The sequence below is a fragment of the Globicephala melas genome, chromosome 6, assembly GCF_963455315.2.
Source record: "Globicephala melas chromosome 6, mGloMel1.2, whole genome shotgun sequence".
Taxonomy (NCBI): Eukaryota; Metazoa; Chordata; class Mammalia; order Artiodactyla; family Delphinidae; genus Globicephala; species Globicephala melas.
Window position 1 is genome coordinate 112,876,431 of NC_083319.1, and position 17,202 is coordinate 112,893,632.

At 39.1% G+C, this 17,202-nt stretch overlaps 1 protein-coding gene across 10 annotated transcripts in view; it reads left to right on the plus strand.

Annotated features, from left to right (window-relative positions):
- The window catches only part of NEK1 (NIMA related kinase 1), a 231,528-nt gene that overhangs the window by 84,298 nt on the left and 130,028 nt on the right, over positions 1–17,202 (plus strand). For 9 of the 10 annotated variants that reach the window (XR_009564445.1, XM_060301363.2, XM_060301362.2 and 6 more), the window contains 5 exons: positions 4,787–4,846; positions 5,085–5,144; positions 5,239–5,286; positions 5,772–5,846; positions 11,376–11,539. Coding sequence is in view for 9 of the 10 variants with exons in the window: in XM_060301363.2 (XP_060157346.1) it covers positions 4,787–4,846; positions 5,085–5,144; positions 5,239–5,286; positions 5,772–5,846; positions 11,376–11,539 (407 nt within the window). In the remaining variant the exon portion in view is untranslated. The remainder of the gene's footprint in view (positions 1–4,786; positions 4,847–5,084; positions 5,145–5,238; positions 5,287–5,771; positions 5,847–11,375; positions 11,540–17,202) is intronic. The other variant, XM_060301364.1, reaches the window with a different exon arrangement.

Genomic DNA, 17,202 nt, shown 5'->3' on the forward strand with positions numbered 1-17,202 from the left:
ACCAAAACATGAATATAACTCTTGCTTTCATGTGACTTACCCAAGGGTACGTAGGTGTCTTAGTTAAACATTCTCTTGTTGCGCACAGTTGTGTAATCTGGTGTAAAGCTGGTCATGTATCGTGAGATGCTGTATCACTCATGTTAATATTTTTAAGTTGTTGGGTGTCGTGGTTCACAAATGTGGAGACCAGTGCTAGACCTGCTACGTAAGGGTTCACCTGTGGAACTTGTTAAAATGTAGAGCGCAGGGCTCTGTGTCCAGAAATTATAATTCAGCAACTCTTGGGGATATGTGTTTTTTGAAAATAGCTTTATCAAGATATAACTCACATACTGTACAACTCATCCATTTGAAGTTTGGAATTAAATGGTTTCCAATGAATTTGCAAGAGTTGTGCAACCATCCCCACAATCGACTTTAGAACATTTTCCTTGCCTCCCCACAACATCCTTTTCCCATTAGCATTCCCTCCCCATTCTTCCCCAACCCTTAGCCCTGGGCAACTGCTAATCTACTTTTGTCTCTGTATAGGTTTGCTTGTTCTGGACATTTCATGTAACTGGAGTCATACAATACCAGGTCTTTTGTGACTGGCTTCTTTTGCTTAGTATAGTGTTTTCAAGGTTGTAGCATGTATCCATGTTGTAGCATGTATCAGTACTTCATTGCTGTTTATTGCCAAGTAATACTCTTTTGTATGGAAGGAATATGTATTTTTACAAAGCTCCTGGGTAGTATTCCCCACTAGTTTAAATTCTATATATATATAAAGCATACTTTGAAATGTTAACTTTGTGATTGTAATGCCATAAAAAAACATTATATACAACTGTTTTTTCCTTGTACTTCAGTAATAGTGCCCCCAGAACACTCTCTTGACTATTTTAAAAGAGGGGGTTGCTATCTATTAGTGGTAGCAAAACCATTTAGTGGGTGAAGAACACGGACTTTTTTTTTTAAGTAATAGAATGGAAAGTAACAGACTCAGCTACACATAGTAAAAGTATTTTATGGAACTTGGGGGGTGTGTGTGTGTGTATCTTAACTGGGCCTGGATGTGAAATATATTTCTTTTTTTTTTTTTTTTTTTGGTACGCGGGCCTCTCACTGTCGTGGCCTCTCCCGTTGCGGAGCACAGGCTCCGGATGCGCAGGCTCAGTGGCCATGGCTCACAGACCCAGCCGCTCCGCGGCATGTGGGATCTTCCCGGACCGGGGCACAAACCTGTGTCCGCTGCATCGGCAGGCGGACTCTCAACCACTGCGCCACCAGGGAAGCCCTGAAATATATTTCTTACAGTGGGTTGCTTTTACAAAAAGTTTGAAAGCTACTGTTCTTCAAATATTTCAGTATTATTGTCATCTCATTAACCCTAGTGTCTTTCCTGGGGCGAGGTGGTGAGATACATGGTTCAGCTTAAGTGAAGGTTGAATTGAAATAACCAGCCACCATTAGGTTAGGAGTTAGGATCTAATAATACAGTGAGGAGGAGATGGGACGGTTCCGGGAACCTACTGCTTGGGTCATTTTGTCAGGGAGTAAACTTGCCATTTAGTTAGTCATGGTGTGAGGTTTTGTTTTTTTTGGGGGGGGGGGCTGCACCGCGCGGCTTGCGAGGTGTTAGTTCCCCGACCAGGGATCAATCCCACGCCCCCTGCAGTGGAAGTGCCGAGTCTTAACCACTGGACTGCCAGGGAAGTCCCTGGTATGAGACTTAATACCACTTATCACATTGATGATGTAGCTTTGAGTTTAAAACATACTGTGTCAATAAAATGGATTTGGTTTATAATGGTCATTTAATTAAAATGCCAAAACACAGTATAAGAGAATCATTATTCTCATTTTAACAGTTTATCAACCCATTTGATGATGTTACATATTGTAAATATTATCATTTTATTGTGCTCAGATTAAATAATGTATTCATTAAAATAAGTTAGTTGCATTTCCTAAGGAAGAAATTATGTTTAAATTATGTATCATGTTGCTTTCTAAAGTAAGCAGAAACTTTAAATATCTTTTTGAATTTTTTTTTTTTTAGTGAAAGGAAACTCTTGGTGCCTTTCTAGTTCTTTTTTATGTGTTGTGAGCTATATAATATCTTAACAGTAATATGTTTCTGGAATTAATTATATTAATTTCATATTGATTGTGGGTCTTATTTATGTTGTAATATTCTGAATTCGCATTTAGAATTTTAGTGCTTATCCATTATGGTCATTTTACAACATTTAGGAAGTAGAAGCAATAAGTGGTATGTGAGAGTAATTTCATAACATTGACTTTTGCCAAAATACAGCTGCTATTGAAATGGAATTGTTAGTGGAGACGCTTTAATGATATAATCAAATGCTGAATTATTTTACTAACAATGTAAATGACCACTGAAATAATTTTTTTAAAGTAGCATTTGCTTTCCTTTGAGTTGAAGCCCAACATTGGTAAATAATTTTGTACAGTGTGTCTTTTTATATTCATTTTTTCCTAAGGTAGCTGAAAACTTTAAAATTGGTTCATGATAAATGACTAGAGTTTCCTGTAAATACTTTTAATCTTTTTTGGTATATAGAATTGTATTTTGAACAGTTTGAAACACTGATCATACAGTAGGCTTAACATTGCTCACAAAATTGAGTAGCTAGCCCAAGATAAAAAAAGAAAGAAATCCATGGGTCAATTATACTTACGAGCACACATGCAGAAATCCTAAAAGAAGTTTTTCCAAATCTCAAACCATTTATCAAAAGAATGATTTAAGAATTATTAAATAGGATACATTTTGGGATGCAAGGATGGTTCAACAGTAGGAAACTGGTTAATTTCACTTCATTAGTAAGTTGAGAAAATCATACATAAATGATCTCAGTAGATACTGAAAGTTGAGTAGAATTTAACAGTTTAAACAAAAAAAAACTTCTTTGGTTGTATACATTAAACATGTACAACTTTTTGTATGTCCATTGTACCTCAATAAAATGGTTTTTAAAAATGATACAGTGGCCTCCCTGGTGGCGCAGTGGTTAAGAATCCACCTCTCAATGCAGGGGACACAGGTTCCAGCCCTGGTCCAGGAAGATCCCACATGCTGCGGAGCAGCTAAACCCATGCACCACAACTACTGAGCCTGCGCTCTAGAGCCCGTGCACCACAACTACTGAGCCCACATGCCACAATTACTGAAGCCCGTGTGCCTAGAGCCCGTGCTTCACAAGAGGAGAAGCCACCTCAAGGAGAAGCCTGCGCACCGCAACAAAGAGTAGCTCCCGCTCGCTGCAACTAAAGAAAGCCCGCGCGCAGCAACGAAGACCCAATGCAGCCAAAAATAAATAAATAAATTAATTTAAAAAATCCAAATTTCTTTCATTCAAGAAATAGAGGGGAAAGTTCTTAACATGACACAGTTATATATACTAGAAACCCATGTCAGGCATTATACATAATACGGAAAAATTGGAAGCATTTACATTAAAGTTAGGAGCAAAACAAGGATGTTTGCAATGATTGCTATTATTTAATGTTATTCCAGAAGCCTAGCTAATGTAATTAAAAAGAGAAAGAAATAAACATAAATACCGGGAGAGAAGAGGAAACAGACATTTACACATGATATGATTCCCTATGTAGAAAATCCTAGTGAAGCAGCAGAACATTACTAATGAATTCAGTAAAGTGGCCTGATAGAAGTTCAGCATGAAGAAATGAATAATCAGAAAAGGAAATGGAGAGACATAGTGACAGACTCCCTCAAATACTTTATTTTATTTTTTATTTATTTTTATACAGCAGGTTCTTATTAGTTATCTGTTTTATACATATTAGTGTATATATGTCAATCCCAGTCTCCCAATTCTCAAATACTTTAGACCTGCTGAGAAAAGTGCGAGATAACTATGCAAGAAAGGAATCAACATCAATGGAGTATTACTTAATGAAGAAAACAAATGCAGATACAGATAATAACATGGACAATTCTAAAAACAATGTTGAGCAACAGAAGTGAGATACAAAGGAATATATATTGTGTAATTCCATTAATATACAACTCAGAACACAGAAAATTAACTGTATTGCTTAGGAAGGCATACATAATTGGCAAAGCCATAAAGACAAGCAAGATAGTGATTAGTAAAGTCAGGATGGTGGCTACCTCTCTGGTGGAGGGCTTCTGCTTGTTGGCAGTATTCTGTGCCTTGACTTGGGTGGTAGTTACTGGCTATTTCCTTTATTTTTGCTAACCTCTGTGTGTGTCCTTTATCTACTTTTTTATAGGTGACTTTATTTTTATTTATTAAAAAAATTTATTTATTTATTTTTGGCTGCATTGGGTCTTCATTGCTGTGTGTGGGCTTTAATTGCTGCACGTGGGCTTTCTCTAATCACTGCGAGCAGGGGTACTCTTTGTTGCGGTGTGCAGGCTTCTCATTGCGGTGGCTTCTCTTGTTGCGGAGCACAGGCTCTAGGCGCGTCAGCTTCAGTAGTTGTGGCACGCGGGCTCAGTAGTTGTGGCTCGCCAGCTCTAGAGCACAGGCTCAGTAGTTGTGGTGCACAGACTTAGTTGCTCCGCGGCATGTGGGACCTTCCTGGACCAGGGATCGAACCCACGTCCCCTGCATTGGCAGGCAGATTCTTAACCACTGCACCACCAGGGAAGCCCCAGGGATAATATATTTTGAAAGACAGTTATGGCAGTATTGGCTTTACATTTTTTCCTGTTTTAAATTTCCATACATTTGAATTTTTCAAAATCATTATCTAATTTGTAGTTTTACTTTTTGTCCAGGCCCATCAAAGTCCAGTGAAGAAAGTGAATCCTGGAGAAGAAAGGAGGAAACTGTTTGAGGTATAAAGACATCTGTCTGCTTATTTTAAAGCTTTGTAAAAATAATTATAAAAGAAGAAACAAATCTTATAAAACCTCCAAACCTTTCCTCCTTATTTCTTTCAAACAAATACTACTAACTTATTTCTGTTTTTTAACCTCCCTGGGCATATGTCTACCATTGGTATGCTAGCTTTACTGATGAAACTAGAAGAAGTAATATTTATTATTGATAAAAAATGTTCTTTTTTTATTTAAGGAACCAGTAAGGAAGAGAAGGTTGGAATTGAATGAAAAAGAAAAGAAACAAAAGGATCAGGTAGTTATTTCGCTCTTACTTTTTTCCCCTGCCAAGTTGGAGAGGATAATAGTTTCAAGAGTTCTAAAAAGTTTGTCTTTAAAACTCGTTACAGATTAGTTTAATGAAGGCTGAACAGATGAAAAGGCAAGAAAAGGAAAGGGTAAGAGGATGGTCCATTTCCCCGTTGTGCTGCACTGCGTCCTACACATGCGCCTTTTTTTTTTTTCCTGGCTGCGTTGGGTCCCCGTTGCTGCACGCCGGTCCTCTCTAGTTGCGGTGAGTGGGGGCCACGGCTCGCTGCAGTGCACTTGCTTCTCATCGTGGTGGCCTCTCTTGCTGCGGAGCACCGGCTCTAGGCCTGCGGGCTCAGTAGTTGTGGCTCGCGGGCTCTAGAGCGCAGGATCAGTTGCTGTGGCACATGGGCTCAGCCGCTCTGCGGCACATGGGATCCTCCCAGACCAGGGATCAAGCCCGCGTCCCCTGCATCGGCAGGAGGACTCCCAACCACTGCGCCACCAGGGAAGTCCCCCCCGCCCTTTTCTTTTTTAAAGGGATAAACTGATTCCATTTTATTTCTAAATGTATTTCATGTACTTTATACTAAATATTTGAAATGGTGTTTTGTTTGTTTCTTTTCCCCAAAAGTTGGAGAAAATAAATAGGGCCAGGGAACAAGGATGGAGAAACGTGCTGAGTGCTGGTGGAAGTGGTGAAATGAAGGTAGGCCTTTGGTGCCAGTGCACTCACACTACTGCTTTTTCTCCAGTTTCCTCCTGCTCTTGAAAAGGTATACAATTGGCTTTTTGGGGGGATACACTTACTTTTTACTAGAGTTCTTCAGCATCTATTATGACTCCTTAGTCTTCCTGCACATATTTGGTATGTAATTTGTACTGATAACTAATATGTGACACTGTTAAAGTTGCATAAAAAGTTTGCTGTGAAGGCTGTGGTACACCATTCCTGCCTGAGGCATCTTTTTAAAATCAAATACAGTTTGTCTCCACTCTGCCTAAAGTCCTCCTCTAGCTTCACGCAGACCTGAAGATTCCGTTTTCAGAAGACCCGTACTAAGCGGGGCCCTGCCAGTCTCTCCGCACTCATCCTGGTCGTGCCATGCGCTCTAGTCATGCTGAGCTAAGGACCGTACTGCAGTTTCCCCACTGTGTGTGGCCTGCTGGAGCTACGTCCTGACACCTGTATTAGTCTTTACCTGAAAGCACCCTCCGTCCCTCCTCACTCTCACTCCTACCTCCAGCCATTTACCTAGGTAACCAGTGACCTAACCAGCCATTTACCTAGGTAGGTTAAGTTAGACATTTCCTTTGGGCAGATCCACACTGTACAACCTTGGGCAAGTTACTTAACTTTCCTGAGCCTTAATTTCTTCATTTAAAAGAAGAAAGAAAGAAAGAGAGAGAGGAAGGGAGGGAAAGAAAGAGAAAGAAAGAAAGAAAGAGAAGGAAGACAAGGAAGGAAGGAAAGAAAAGAAAGAAAAAGAGAAAAGGAAGGAAGGAAAGAAAGAAAGAAAGGAAAGAAAAAGAAAAGAAAGAGAAAAAGAAGGGAGGGAGGGAGGGAGGAAGGAAGGAGGAAGGAATTTCAAGAGCAGTGCCTGAGCTTGGCCTGCAAGGACTCACCTGTTAAGCTCCTTTTCCTTTCCTTGCTCTGCCAGTCTGAATCTTGCGTTTCTTCTTTCGCCCTCATAACAACCTTTATATGCCGAATTCTAAGGTGGTCCCAAAATTCCTGACTCCAGGGGTCAGGCCTGATGTTATCCCTCCACTGGAGCATGGGGGAACCTGTGAACAGGGTGTGTCGCAGCCCCTTAGTTAGGCTGTGTTGTATGGCCCTGCTGATGGGGTAGCCACTCCTGTGGTCACGTCACTATTTTATAAGCCTCCCTCATAGCAGCCTGGAAGGGAGAAGGTCAGAGAGACAGCTTCTGCTGGCCTGGGAAAAAGCACGTGTTCACGTGGCAGGGAAGCACAGGTGTCCTGTGGGAGCTGATAGTGGTCTCTGACCAACAGCTAGCAAGAATGTAGTGACCTTAGCCGTGACAGCCACAAGGGAGTGAATTCTGCCAGGAACCAGTGAGCTTGGAAGAGGATCCTGAGCCTCAGATGAGGGTGGCAGCCCTGGCTGACACCTTGATTTCTGCCTGGTGAGACCCCCAGCAGAGGACCCTGCTAACCATGCCCAGACTCCTGAGACCACAAATGGGTCTGTCTTAAGCTGCTGAGTTTGTAGTACTTTATGACACAGCAATAAAAAATGAATACATACTATTATTCCTCTGTACTATCAGCTTTAATTTGTATAATCCAATCAGCTGTTACTTAAGGTCTCTAAACTGTGAATTCGCCTGACCTTGCTCAGTAAACTTGGTATTTAGGTGCCCAGTAGATATTTGTTAAGTTGAAATGATTACCATTCTTACTTGTTTCTTTTTCCCTGAAAGATATGATTTGAATAAAAATTTATCTGTTTATGTAGATATACATGTTCTGCCCTGGCTTTCTTGGTTTGTATTTCAGTGTCTTGAGATGACACATTTTTCATATTACATATCAATAACCCAGTAGGAGTCACTTTTTCTAGTTCTGTATTAATATAGACTTATACAGTTTTTAGTAATACAGTTTTATCTTTAAAATTGTACTTTACTATTTTTGTACTGTACTATCCAATTTACTATGAAATTGAACTTTTAACCTCCTGAGTGATAAGGAATGACTCAGACAGAATTTGGCCCATTCTAAAATAACTAACCCCATATCTTATATGATTAGAAAGTAAAATCTTACCAAAGTGCAGGCCCTCAGATCTTGTCAAGCATTTTGTATCAGTCCATGATTGGTGTTGAGAATTTGATTATTTTTTCTTCTCCCTTTGCGTATATCTTCTTTATGCAGTGAAGCACCTTTTTTCCCTATGATGTCTAAAGCCATATTTAATCCTAAAGTCCAGTTTTACCAATGTTTGATTATAGTTTCTCAACAGTGTGAGATACTATGTGCTTAATAGGTTTCTGCTTCGCTTCATAAACTTCTATACTGCTTTCTGTGAGGGTTAATAAAACAATTTATTTTCCATGACGTAAAGCAAAGTCTATGTTAGTTTCTGTACTTATTCCCTGTGAGGTTTGAAATATTTAACTTCTTCAGCTGTTTGATTTCTGTACAGTTGATAAGGACCTGGAAGCTCAGTAAAAATGTGAATCAAATTAAGGAGATTCCCCAAAATAAAGATAAAACAAAAACTAAACATTAAGGGAAATATTTCAAAGTTAATATTCTGTTATTATATACCTCTAAATACCAAGACATTATGCACAGTATAAATAACCTTCTGTCCTTGATTACTTAGTATCTGCAAAATCTGGGACTTTTTGCTTTGTCCATTTTTTCTTTTTGATTCTTCTGATAGGTTTTTTTTTTTCTTTTTTTAAATTGTAGTTGATTTTCAATGCTTTATCCATTTTTGATATATCTCTTATGAAAGTGCGTTTTTAGAAAAATTATGAAATGTTCCACATATATAGTTTGATTATATAGATAACCATTATATATAAGAGTGTATCTGTTGTTTGACAATATATTGGAATGCTGCTCAGCGTTGAAAAGGAATAGCCTATTAATACATGCAACAGCATGGGTCAATCAACAGCATACTGAGTGAAAGAAGCCAGGCACAAGAGTACATGTTGTATGAATCCATTTGTATGAAATGATAAGAAAAGGCAAATCCAATTTCTGTGACAGAGAGCAGATCAGTGTTTGCTAGAAGGAGGGAGGGGGTGTTGGCTGCAAAGGAACATGAGGGACCTTTTGGGGTGATGGATGTGGTTTCGATTGTGGTAGTGGTTCCAAGAGTGTCTGTATGTGTCAGAACATCAACCTGCGCTTATAATTGGTGAATAAAGTCATGTTTAAAAGATCCTGTTGTTTCAGTATTCTAGTACAGTGTTTTCAGCATTATTTTGAGTATAGGTATCTTCAGAGATATGTACATACATTTGATTTTGCTAGAGAGAAACCTTAGAACACTCAACCTTAAGTTGATATTAGCGCCAGACTAAACTCGAGGAACCAGGCTCGTAGGAGGTATGACCACCTTTTACCAGAATTGTGGTTCTGATAATCTTGCCCTGAGATGCACATTTTGAAAATGTATATGAAAATCACCTTGATGGAGTTTCCTGCCGAATGAAGTATCTTCCCTATTTCTAGCAACTTTCATCTCTTGCTATTCAAGCATCTTGAATCAGTTTTCTATTTTTATCTTGAGCTGACTTTTTTTAAAATCAGGCTTTCTTATAATACTGTACACAATTCTTGCGTCAAGATGTTAACACAAGTTTTACCTCACTGGGTACACTGAAATGCCTTTTATTTGGTTCTCGTATTTTCCTTAGCCAGACTTCTTCCTCAGGATGTCGTCACCTGGAAGCTCTTCTCCCTTTCCGGGCAGTGTTCTGGCTTCTGCTCTCATCTGCGTTTGAGTGCTGCCCCTCCACTTGAGTCATGTCACTTTGTCTTCGTTTTGGTGCTGCTGGCCTCTGCCTCTGAGGTTCCTATTTCCTCTTTGCAGTGCAGTTCTTGCCCCCTGACCTCTGTAACATTCTACACTTACTCAACTCTCATCCTGACATCTCTGTTTTCTGTGAGTTTTCCATGCGCTTGGGTGCGTGTGTTCTGAGGCTGCGTCCTATGCCTTTGCCTTCATCCTTTGTTATTTCCGCAGAGAACCCACAGCTCCCTTCACCGTTGACTTCTTCTCTGATTGCCTTTCTTTGCTCGCAGGCTTCTTGGCTTGGTGTCAGTGCAGCAAGCCTTCTAATTAGTTCCTCTACTTTGTTCTCTCTCTTATTCTTGCTTATCATGTGTAATTTGACTTACTGACCTTTTTTTTAAAACTTTATTTGTTTATTTTTGGCTGCATTGGGTCTTTGTTGCTTCACACGGGGTTTCTCTAGTTGTGGTGAGCGGGGGCTACTCTTTGTTGTGGTGCATGAGCTTCTCATTGCGGTGGCTTCTCGTTGCAGAGCACGGGCTCTAGGTGCACAGGCTACAGTAGTTGTGGCACGTGGGCTCAGTAGTTGTGGCTCGCAGGCTCTAGAGCGCAGGCTCAGTAGTTGTGGCGCACAGGCCTAGTTGCTCCGTGGCACATGGGATCTTCCTGGACCAGGGCTCGAACCCTTGTCCGCTGCATTGGCAGGCGGATTTTTAACCACTGCACCACCAGGGAAGTCCCACCAACCTTCTAAGAAACTGTTTTAGTGCACTTTCCTGCTAGAAAATGTATGCGTGCTTTCTGTTGTTTATTCTATGAACTCGCACAGCTGAGGGTAGTTACCTGTGATGACCTTTTAGGACCAAATAACACTTCCTATCTGCCTTCTTTCTAGTTAACTTCTTATGTCTTCCTGCATCCTTTTTCCCCGTACTGCCAACACCTAAACATACACCTCCAGTGCTTATTTTTACTTTAAGTTTTACTTTAATACCATGGTTCATATTTAATCATTTACTCTTTCTTTGTTACATTGCTTTCAAGGCTGCGTTGAATAATATTTTTCTCCAGTGATTTTTTTTTGGAATTTTTATTTCTCATAATTTTTTTTTTCTATTTTGTAAATTTGCTCAGTATTTACTACTTTACAGTGTGCCTGTGGCCACTCATTTACTACAGGAAATGAAATGTTTTTCAAGCTTTACACTTTGTTTCCCAGTTTGTTTGTCAACTGCTTAAGGATTGGTATGTTGTTTTGTTTCTTTTATTTACACCTAGAGTATGTTTCAGTGGTGTTTATATCCTCATTGCTTGTTGAATTGGATTTGGGGTATGTTAAATGCCATATGTTTTCATTAGATATAATTTTGAGTGTTACAAAAGCAGGCTCTGTTTTATTTATAAGCTATACATATTTAAACTTAATAGGATGGGATCACATAAAATGTATACTAGAAACTTGTTTCAAAACTTGTTCATTAAGACCAGGTTTTTTCATAGTTACATAAATTTAGTGATAGTTTATATTTTAGTTACATTGAATTAAGCTTTATTGTTAGTAACAAAGTATACTAGTTTTTGATTGTTAATGGTTATAATATAGTAGGAAAACATGTTAAATTAGGTAATTGCTTTCTAAGAGTCAAGTGTTGAAATTTACTTTTTTCTTTTGAGGGTAGTACAGACCTTTTAGGTCTTGTGAGACAAGCATGTGAGAGCTCTTTGTTTGATTCCTAGGCTCCCCTTTTTGGCAGTGGAGGGGCTGTGGCTCCATCATCTTTTTCATCTCGCGGACAGTATGAACATTACCATGCCATTTTTGATCAAATGCAGCAACAAAGAGCAGAAGATAATGAAGCTAAGTGGAAAGGAGAAAGACATGGCCGAAGGCTTCCAGAAAGGTATGGCATGTTCTGCAGAAGTTGCTTGTGCTTTGCTTTAGAGAAAGTAAAGGAAGTCATCATGCGTATTTATTGGCAGAGGAATCCCACCTGGAGTACATCCAGGATTTCCCAAGGGGGCTGCAGGTCATCACCATTCCCCTGATGCCGATGCTCTTAGAAAAACTTGGAAAAGATTGAAGGCCGTGTCTAAACAAGCCAATATAAACAGGTTGGACCGTGATGATCCATAAATTCACCCTTGCTTGTAAATTTGTCTTAGGCCATGGACAGCCTAATACCTACACCTTCTGGGTGTTTTTTCCATTATACATAGAATATTTTTTGCCTTCTGGATGCAGTCATTTTCTTATGTGCAAATTTGGCCCTTGATTACATGTGGAAAACATGTAGCTCTTCAGCCTGATTTTTGTAGCTTATGTATGTTATAGGCTGCACATACTATTTAAAGGAACATGTGATAACTTTGAACCAACATATGGTTGTAATAACTTTATCCACTTGCTTTAAATAAATCAGAATATATTTAAAATGGAATTACATTCTATGCAGAAATCCAAGACATGCCTTTGGGTCTTCCTTTTCCTCATTACTTAGAACCCCACTTTTCTCTTTGTCTTCCTCTGCATGTTCATCTCTGATTGATGGCTCACTATGATCCTGTTCATTGGGTTTTTTCTTTTCTTCCATTAATTAATTTAATATGGTTGCAGTCATTAGTTTTAACTTGCATAGTTCCTTTTTTTAAAGTATGCATATGTGTTTTTTTAGACCTTCCCATTTCTTCCATAAAAACGTTCCAGTTAAGAGCAGATACCATTTTGTGAAAATTTAATTTGTCATTTTACAGAGAATACTTTTGAGTGTGATAAAACTCTTTATGGCTCTCCCAATTATAAAAGATTATTAAAAGGTAGCTGAGCAGAGGTAAATAATTGAGGGGAATACAAATTAACATTATGAATTATGTACAGTAGCCTGAAGTGTTAAGCTAATTGTAAATACTTCCCATTTTTGAGAAAAGAGGGCTACAGACTTCCACATATGCATGTTTTTTATGAAATGGTAAAGAAGATTTTTGTGTGGGGTTTTATCCTCTGGTATTATTGACCTTTCTACTATATAATTTGTATGGCTTTTTATTTTTTGCGGTACCTGGACCTCTCACTGTTGTGGCCTCTCCCGTTGCGGAGCACACGCTCCGGACGCGCAGGCTCAGCGGCCATGGCTCACGGGCCCAGCCGCTCCGCGGCATGTGGGCTCCTCCCAGACTGGGGCACGAACCCGTGTCCCCTGCCTTGGCAGGCGGACTCTCAACCACTGCGCCACCAGGGAAGCCCCTTTTTTTGTTTAATTTTAATCAGATCTCTTAAAATAAATGTGTATAGTATAAAGAAAATAGGGAAAACTATGTTATGCTTCTTCACGCTGTTCATCTTCCATAAGGTTTCTTGGTTCTTCACAGTTGGAGTGACGAGTAATGGACTAGTTTGGTCCATTTGCATCAGGCTCCCGTATAACCTTGAAATGTTCACATACATTTACACTTGTTTCATATTGTCTTCAATGACTGTGTATCTCAGTTACTTCTTCCACTAGAACACAACTTCCATTCAGTCTTTGTTTGAGCATCAGATATAGTTTCAATATTTTAATTTTCAGCTTTTCAACCATTTGTGATTGTGAGATCATTCATCATTTCCTTTCTGCTAACTTTGGGGGGCTTAGCAGTACTCAAACATATAGTATACCTTTTCTTATGTTGCTTTGAACTTGTTATTATTGATGATAGATATTATTTATTGCATACTTATTATGTACCAAGTTATATTTACTTATCACAGCATCCCTTTGAATTAGATATCACGCTTTTAATAAGATGAAGAAATTAGGACCTGCAGAGATTTAACACCTGTGTATGGTCAGGCCACTAGTAAGTGGCGGAGGTAGGATTTAAACTAACTCCGTCTGAGTGTAGAGTTCAGCTCCTCGAGCACAGTTTTAAGGACTTCTCAGCTTCTTGAGATACTACTAGTGAACAGGCAAAACAGTTATTGGTTTAGTTGCTTATAAAATTTTAAAATATTGGGTACTTTAAAGATTAAACATGATACCAAATACTGAATGAGCTTTCATATATATTCATTGAATTTATTTTGGTTTTATGTGAGGACGTAGAAAATGGAAGAATTGGTAGCAAACTGGAGATCATCAAGTATCATATAATTTTCAAAAGGCAGATTCTAAAAACTAGAGTAGTTTTTTTCATGTTCATCCCAGGCAAGATTAAAAGTAGAGCCTGCAAACATCTTAAAAGGAAGCAGTTGGGCTTCCCTGGTGATGCAGTGGTTGAGAGTCCGCCTGCCGATGCAGGGGACACGGGTTCATGCCCCGGTCTGGGAAGATCCCGCATGCCACAGAGCGGCTGGGCCTGTGAGCCATGGCCACTGAGCCTGCACATCCGGAGCCTGTGCTCTGCAACGAAAGAGGCCACAACAGTGAGAGGCCCGCGTACCGCAAAAAAAAAAAAAAGACAAGACAAAAGGAAGCAGTCATCACTGCAATGCAGCATAAATTCACAGAGAATGGATTTTGTCAGATACAGCCTTTATTTCTTTTTAGGGTTGTAGGCTAGAGCTATAGTTCTCAACCTGTGTGCTGAGGCAAGTTGGAGCCTCACAGTGCCTTGGATATTTTACAGTTGTGAGGGAAACGTAACTACATCTGTTGGACAAAGTGTAGACCATACTGTTAAGCAGTTTTGACCTAACTGTTTAATGAATGGGACCGCTAGGTATTTCTTTTGGCCGTAGAGGCATTGTGAAAAATTTACTTAGATACCTAGTAGGGTATATAAACTTCAGCAGGATACTGTTGCCAGGGTGTCTCAGTGTAGACATGGTAAAGAAATATAAATAAAAATTGTTAGGTGGATTAGTCATTGGTTAAAGAATTATATTCAGAGGATGCTGGTTAATATTTTGATGTCCAAATTAAAAAAGTTTTAGAAGCGCGTCCTCCTGTAACTAATCTCCATTTTTAAAGAGGACATAGAAAAAACATTCAAAGGTTATAGTCATATTTCCAGAAGACATAAAGTGGAAAGAAATAGTAGATATGTTGTATGATTGATCAGGAAACAAAATAATCTCAGTAGACCATAGCTACAACTAACTTGATTTAGAGAAAACTTAATGGGAATTTGATGTAGTTTTGAGTCTGAAAAATTATCTAACCAAATAAATATACCCTTGGAAAAGGTTTGTAAATAGCATACACTAAAAAGTTGAACTAATGACCTTTCATTGCCTCTTGGATCAAATTGCAGCCCCTAAGTGGCCTGCAGGGTCTCTTGGAGGCCTGTGTACTTCCTTGGCCTTATCTTCTGCTCTTTCTTTCCAGAGTTCTGGGAGTGCAGACTTAAAAGACATGTTTTTCCTCATCCTTGTTCCTGTGTACCTGCTGCTCCCTCTGCCCAAATTTTTGCCTGGTTAATTCCTACTTACTATTCTGGCGTTGGTTTAGGTTGACAGGTACTTACTAGGTCTATAAAATGAAAAATAAAATAAAATTGGAGACCTGATTGAGGATTCCAACTTTTAATTTGCCAAGTAAGCTCATTTAAAAAAAAAATTTCTCAGCCCTAATTCCATCCTTTGGTAAAAGAATGAACATTTTAATATGAAAAAAGTAGGGTGACACAATCTTAGCATGCAGATTATCCTTTGGGATTAAATAAATTTGGATTTGTGAAAATTGTATTAGTCGTTTCTTTATGTTGTTGACAACTGTTGAAAACTCAGTGATGAGTGACCACCGGTTAGGGGACGTACCCAGGCTGATCACCATGCTCTTCCGAGCCTCAGCTAGCTGTGGTCTGGGCTGCTCTCACATCCCGCCGTGGGTCTCCTCGTGAGGCTTGAGCTGTGAGCCGGAGAGCCCCCTGGGTTGCTGCTTGGATGGCTCCTCAGGGAGCTGCTCGGGCACCCCCATCACTGTCGCCATCACCACCACTGTGCCTCTACCGCTGTCCTCATCTTAGGGCTTTTATGTATAACGTTAGTATAACCAGGTTTCACACAACTCTGCCTTGGTCAGCAAGCCATTTTGTCTCGTGAGGGCAGCTTTACAGCTCTTTCTTCTTTCAATATGTTCGTTTTACAGTTCAATATTAAGAAGTCAAATTTATTTATTTTATTTTCAGATCCTGCTAAGGTATACACTCCAGTAGGTTAAATTAGGGAAAGAAGCAAGTTAAAACACGTTGATAAATCAGCCAGTTTAAACACATTTGAAGGATTTGCTTCTCCTGCAAACTCCTTGTGAATGAAAAAGAAAAATAATAAAAAGCTTTCAAACTAGTATAATTATATATTGCTATAAGAATAAAAATGCCCTTACCTTTTATAACTAGTAATCATTGGTAAGAGAAGAATTCAACTATTGTGTGTGTGATATGCTCCTAACTTCATACTTACTAATACCCACTGTCTCATATTTACATATGTATTGTAATCCTTTTCCACTGTCATAGATCAATAACTTTTCCTACTCTGTCACACTTAAAGTGTTGTCTTTTTTTTTAACATTTTAAAATTTATTGGTATAAAGTATTCCATACTGAAAGCAACAAACGAACAGAAGTCTGTTTCTCCAACTGTGTGAACACACAAGTGCCATTAACAATGAAGCAAGCTGTATATCCAGCCTGGAGAATTCAGTGGGTCTGCCTTCTCAATCAGTACTTTCATTTTAATGTCATTCATATCCAGGAATTACCAATGCACCTTGGTACAAGGACTCATTTGTTTGCAATCTGGTGTGATATGAAATTATTCTAAGACAGACTATCTTTTAATATTTGGTACACATTTTTTAAAAAATTTTTATTTATTTATTTTAACATCTTTATTGGAGTATAATTGCTTTACATTGTTATGTTAGTTGCTGCTGTATAACAAAGTGAGTCAGCTATAGGTATACATATATCCCCATATCCCCTCCCTCTTGCGTCTCCCTCCCACCCTCCTTATCCCACCCCTCTAGGTGGTCACAAAGCACCGAGCTGATGTGCTATGTGGCTGCTTCCCACTAGCTGTCTATTTTACATTTGGTAGTGTGTATATGCCCATGCCACTCTCTCAATTCATCCCAGCTCACTCTTCCCCCTCCCCGTATCCTCCAGTCCATTCTCTACGTCTGCATCTTTATTCCCGTCCTGCCTGTAGGTTCTTCAGAACCATTTTCTTTTAAAGATTCCATGTATATGTGTGAGCATACGGTATTTGTTTTTCTCTTTTTGACCCACTTCCTAGAGAAATGGATATAAAGACAAAAATAAATAAATGGGACCTAATGAAACTTAAAACCTTTTGCACAGCAAAGGAAACCATAAACAAGACGAAAAGACAACCCTCAGAATGGGAGAAAATATTTGCAAACGAAACAACTGACAAAGAATTAATCTCCAAAATATACAAGCAGCTCATGCAGCTCAATATCAAAAAAGCAAACAACCCAATCCAAAAATGGGCACAAGACCTAAATAGACATTCCTCCAAAGAAGACATACAGATTGCCAACAAACACATGAAAGGATGCTCAACATCACTAATCATTAGAGAAATGCAAATCAAAACTACAATGCGGTATCACCTCACACC